Below are 6,000 nucleotides of genomic sequence, written 5' to 3'. Positions count from 1 at the left end.
GAATACACAAAACATTTATGCCATTTGTCCTAAACTTTTAAAAGAGCTGAACCTTAGATGACTGTAGCTTTACTGTTTCTCACTTCATTAGTCTGGGAGTTCACTGTGTAAGCATATGCTCAGGATTTTGGATGCAAGAAATCTCCACCTGATATTATTAATTCTTCATAATTGCTCACAATGGCAATGCTTTAGGAAGGAAGAAGGCAATTGTATAGGGCCTTCTGTACAATGCAGAAGCCATAGCTCAAAATTCACTCAAACTTCTTATTTGATTAAAAAGAACATTTTTTGAATGTGAGCCTCGTATATCACATCGTATCAAATAAAGGCTTATCTTTGTTAGATTTTAAGGTTTTCTAATACTTTGCTTCTGATACAAAGTACTGGGTAGTCAAATCCCTACATCATTCTGAGACAGAGTAACAAAATCTCCAAATCCTTGGGAAAAAACCTGCAGTGTGTGACTACCTCAGTGAATTAGAACTAGTAAATTAGAAATTTAGCATGAGTTAAAAAGTGAGAGGGGCATCCCGTATTAAGCAGTCCTACTCACTACAGTAGGAAAGAGAGGGTGGGGGGTGTACTACTGCTTGCAAAAGGCTGGTTTAGTGAAAACTGGGAGTATGGAGTGCTTGTACATGTGATTAAATTGCCCTTTTAAGTGGTTCAATTGCCCTTTTATAACAGTTTAATTGCGTCACACTGTACATGTGCAGTGGCATATTGCAGTGTAAATGACTTTGTTATGCAGCAAACTAAAACACACCCTGATGTCTTTTAGTTTGCTGCCTAATGAATTGCAGCAATACATCCATACTTGGTGGATTGCACCATCCTCACCACCTTCTCTGGCTACCAGAACACCCAGCTTGCCCCTGGGACAGCACAGGGAAGTGGCAGGAGGGTAGCTTGGTATGTTGGCAGTCAGAGAAGATGGGAAGGACAGTGTACAGGGCACTGGAAGCCTAGGGGTGCTCAGGGATGCTCAGGCTTGGTGGGCTCCCAGCCTCCGTGCACAATCCCCATCACCTTCTCTGGCCTCCAGCACACGCATCAACTCTCCTGCTGCCTTCCTGCACTGCACCAGGGACAAGCCGGCCCATTCCCAGATGGCAGAGAGGACTGTGCATGGGCTGCTGGAAGCCCCAGCAGGAAAAAAAAAAAAAGCAGCAAGGGACATGGTGTTTTTTTTTCTTTTTGGCAGAGCCTGCTTGCAGCCGGGGGGCGGTGAGCTGCCAGTGGGGGAGCTCTGGGGGTCCCCAGCCCTTCCCTGCACAGCAGCAGCGCTCCCTTGGGGCTGCCCAGACAGACTACTAGTGGACCAGGTGCTGTCCCATCTCGGAGGGAAGGCCTGGGGCCCCCCCACAGCTGAAGGCCCATTTGCAGCTCACCCCACATCCACAGGCAAGCTCCACTGGGGAAAAATAAAGAAAGCAAAAAGGACTGGGCCCCTCACCCTAACAGTAATCGAAGCCCCTAAATTGAAACAGTGGCTTTTTAATCATCACAATTAAAAACCCACCATTTCAATTTAGGGGAACTAACCTCCTGTCCTGTGTACAAGCAGCCATGGAAACTGTAGCAGTATGGAGATAAGTAACCTAGAAAGGTTAGATTGTAGGCTGGAAGCAGTTCAGAATGAGACCCTGATAAACCCTCCAAGAGGAAAACTTTAAATCAGGAGCTTGTATTGTTTCAGTGCTTGGACATTGGTTCCCAGAAGGAAAAAATGTCTTTAACTGATCTTTGGAATATTGGACTGTGTAGAGTTAATACAATTCAGAACTTAGATTAAAAGAGTTGCAAAACTCCACCCAAAAAAAGTAGATATTTTCCCACTCAATGAGTCTTCCTTGAGTTTATGAGTAATGAAATTCATAAGATAAATATAACAGAAGGTCCTGTAAACTTCTAGGAAGCAAACAGTTTGTGACCTGCTCTGGAGAATATGAGAAACTAAATGCATAAATTGTGGTTGGGTTTCTATTGAAACGTCTTGTAAAAGGCTTTGATTATTAATACTTAGTGGATACTTCTCAATGATCTAGGAGATGCTTTCCAGTTTTGTGTATTTGTATACATGTACCCTAACACCAATTAACCAGAGAAAAGATTAAATATAACAATATATACCAAAACTTAAACGTTATCTCTTTTTAATCTTTATGATGGTTTAGGAGTGATATAAAATACTGCATAGTGACTAAGCATAAATAAAGATAAATAGTGTAGTTAATTTTCAAACGTATCCTATAAATATCTGTTCGTGTGGATTATTGTTCTTCTCATGATCATGCATCTTTGTGGCCAGTCTTAATTGATATAAATTTCCACACAAAAAATGAATCTGAGAAAATCGTTAACTAAGAAAAGCATTCCTCTCAGCAACTATGAAATCTTGTTTGCTGTTCTGCTTGCAGTTTTTGTGTGCGTTTGTGCTGGATTAATTACACTTTCGTGGTTACTAATCATGGAGTTTCAACAAGGTAAGTAATCAAGATTTAACCTTTACAGGGTTTCAAAGCCAACTGTCTCAGACTGTTGCAGCCACTGTAATTATTTTCCACATTTCGTGCTCTGCCTTTAAAATTGTTACTATATCAAAAACCCAAACAAAACAAAACAGAAAAAGATTAATTACTCTTATCCTCTGAAAATTAGTAGGTGTGAGAGAGAGAAAAATGTAAGGAGGACTTGAAACATGATAGGAAGCTTGATGAAGTCAACCAACATACTATAATTGACTTCAGGAGACTTAGAAGATCCATTTAATTTAAATTATAAACTCCATGATATTTGGACATGTATGTTAGAATGAACATTTAAAAGCTCTGCTGCGTTTGGGGGTTTTGCTTATTTTTCAATCAAGGTAGACTGTATTTTTTTTGTTGTACTTTTTTGCCTGGATCCTGTACAGTACTGAGCAATTTTGTATTCAATCTAGTTGCCTAATATTTTTTATATTTGTTCTATCCTGGTTGCCCTCAGGTTATACTCTTTTATGTAGTATGTCTATTAAAGCCTTTGGTAATCAAGCCAGATTAAAAAAAAAAAAGCATAATTCTTGTAAAAAAAATTCAGTGGAATAGTTTTGGATTGTACCACATTGAATCACGTTGACTTTTTTTTTTTAATTGGACTTTTACTGGGAAAGTAAAAAAACAAATAGTTTTTTCTTGTCTCCATTTAGTGTTTATAGTAAGCATGTTATATTTGTTATTACATGACATTTTGTGTGACATTATACTCTGACATCATTTAAAAAAAATTCAACTTTATCAAAGCAACTGCTTATCAACAAAGTAAAACAAAGTTATATTTATTAATCTAAATTCTGTAGATTTTCTGTTCCAGGAAAAGTCATAATTTCAACTTTTTATCTTAATTTAGAGCTGAAACAAATCTAATTTTTTCCACGGGGCATATTTCATTTTCTGATTGGTTCTAGTCACAGAATAGAAGAATGACCCAGAACTTCAAAACCAGGATTTTCAGCTCATATAAAATGGTATACTCTCACTGTCAAATAGAATAGAGGGGAAAATATGATGAGGAAAGTGTATAGGTGAAAGAATTAAAGAAGAAATCATTGTTTTTTTATGGAATGTTTTTACTGCAGGAAAATCCTCAGCTGGTATTAATGAGAATGGCTCCAGTGAAGCCACCGGTGCTAGACTGACATACTCAAGCTGAGCTGCCCCTCAGACTGTTACTTCCATTAACATCAATGGCAATATACCTTTTGCCTTAAATACAAGCAGGATCAAGCTTTTCAGCTGTGAGGAAAGTACTATGTTGGATATTAATGTAATTTCCAACATGCAAAGGTGCATTTCAACAGGGGATAACAAAAGATGGACCATGCACAGGGTTCAGCTAATAAATAAATAAATAAATAAATACAATTAGTGTGAATTTAGAATTACCAGTGCCTTCATTGACCAAAACAGGTAACAAAAGGCTGACAACACAAAGGCCAATATTGCAGTAAACATCATGTAGTGGAATATTAATATTCAAAGTAGAAATTATTGTATTTTATATAAAAGGATGTTTAAATCCCATTTCTCTATCCACAGTCAAAATACAAAGAGGTAAAATTTATTCATCTGGGGAAGAATAGCAGCATGATATTATAACAAAGTGGCCACATCTACACAAGATGCTGACTGCTCAGTAGCTTGTTACTACTCTGTAGTAGCGTCACATGGCAGGAAGTATGATGTGACACTACTGTACAGTAGTAATAAACTACTGTACAGTCAGCATCATGAAGGAGCCATTTGGTGAAGCTACTACCCAGTAACTCCAGTTACTGCACAGTCATTTAGTACTTGTTTATACAAGTATTAAGTGACTGCACAATAATGACTGTGCAATCTCATGTAGATGTGGCTACTATATGCCCGTTTAGTCTCAAGTAAGTCTGACTTTAAGACTTGCTTGAGATTTCAAAGGAGCCTGTTTCTTGAACTGGCCCTCAGGGTATGTACAGCCATTCAGGGAGGTTAGGGAGAGGTTATATCAAGTTAAAAATGGCCACCCAATCTAAGGTAAATTGGGATAGTGAGGCTAGTGGGGAGGCTTCTGGAGGGTCAGGGCAGCAAGTAGGGTCCAGAGGGAGGGATTTGGGGGACACGTGGGGTCCCTGAAAGGGAATGGGGAGGGGGGTTGAGGGGTGGGGAAAATTCCCCAGTGGTAATTGTACAGAAGTTCAATTAGATCAGTCTCACTGGACCCAATCTAAGTTTGACTACCTCAGATGTTCAGTTAACTTAAACCTAGTTGGCCTTTTTTAGATGGATCTAATTGTCCTGAACTTCTGCACAGTTCACACTTAGATTCACCTAACTAGGGATTGAAGTGTAACATTCACACCTAGGTTAACCGAATTATATCAAGTAGCCATTTGTAACGCAATCTAACCTCCCTGGATTTCTGTATGTACCCTCAGTATGGTGCAGAATTTCACTTTGTATAAATAATAACTTACTTTATTACAAAATAACTGCATTAGGTTTTAACAGTAATGGTTAGGGTTTTCTTTTTTCCTTAAATAATCTGGTTAAAATTCATTTGAGCAATAAGCAAGGGAAAAAACAGCATATGTGTAAACAAGATTTATGCTATGTTAATAGTGTCCTTTTGGCAACTGAAAAATATTTATGATTTAAACAAAACCAATGCAATACAAAAATACCTTTAAATTAAAAAAATGGAAAGAGAATCAGCAACATACTCTCACCTGCATTTCTATATAGTTCCACACTTTTAATGTTTTCTTTTGTATGTGGCTGTTTTGTCTTTTTAAAATGATCAAAATGAAGCAGGTGGAAATAGTCACACAGCAATGGGGTCATTTACAATAATGGAGGGAGCATCGTTCAGCACTAGTTTACAACAGAGATCATCACCCGTCTTCAAGGTCCTTGCCTTCGATATTCAACAAATGGTAAGAGCCTATCAGGCTATGGTAGATGAGGTTCTTTAGATAAATCTGATATCTTTTACTAGACCAGCTAAAATACTTGGAAAATTTTTTAGTTGCAAGCTTTTGAATACAAACACACTTCTTCAGGCTGAGGAAGTCTGTAGTTGTTCTGTGCTCTTCCAGGATGGGATAGAATAGAATACAAGCCAGAGGCCAGTATGCAAGGATGCCAGTGAAAATGCAAATTGATGCTGTCAATGGGTGAGAAACAGGGGAGGCGAGAGGGGAAAGGAGAATGTAGACCTGGTGATAAATATAACCTGGTAAATAGTACAGAGATGACCTGGGGTATCACATATTAGGAAGGTTGTAATGTGCCATAAATCCAGTGTCTATATTTAGTCCATGCTTTTTTATGTCTGTTAGGCTGATGAAGTGACGTTCGTAGGCTCATCTGCGAGTGGTGTTTTGTAAATTCCCTTTGAGGATTAGAACTGAGAGACTGGAGACAGAGTGGTTGTCATGTGAGAAATGTGGCCTCAAAGTAATTGGGTATTCTTGTCTTT

At 38.4% G+C, this 6,000-nt stretch overlaps 1 protein-coding gene across 1 annotated transcript in view; it reads left to right on the top strand.

The window, feature by feature from the left end:
- Positions 1-5,336: 5,336 nt before the first annotated feature.
- TMPRSS15 (transmembrane protease, serine 15) overlaps positions 5,337-6,000 on the top strand; it is a 99,465-nt gene continuing 98,801 nt past the window's right edge. Inside the window, exon 1 of the mRNA XM_019528765.1 lies at positions 5,337-5,455. Coding sequence (XP_019384310.1) covers positions 5,354-5,455 — 102 coding nt within the window. The 5' untranslated portion in view covers positions 5,337-5,353. The remainder of the gene's footprint in view (positions 5,456-6,000) is intronic.

The sequence above is a fragment of the Crocodylus porosus genome, unplaced genomic scaffold (assembly GCF_001723895.1).
Source record: "Crocodylus porosus isolate Cpor-Errol unplaced genomic scaffold, CroPor_comp1, whole genome shotgun sequence".
Lineage (NCBI taxonomy): Eukaryota > Metazoa > Chordata > Crocodylia > Crocodylidae > Crocodylus > Crocodylus porosus.
This window is presented reverse-complemented; position numbering and strand designations above follow the sequence as displayed.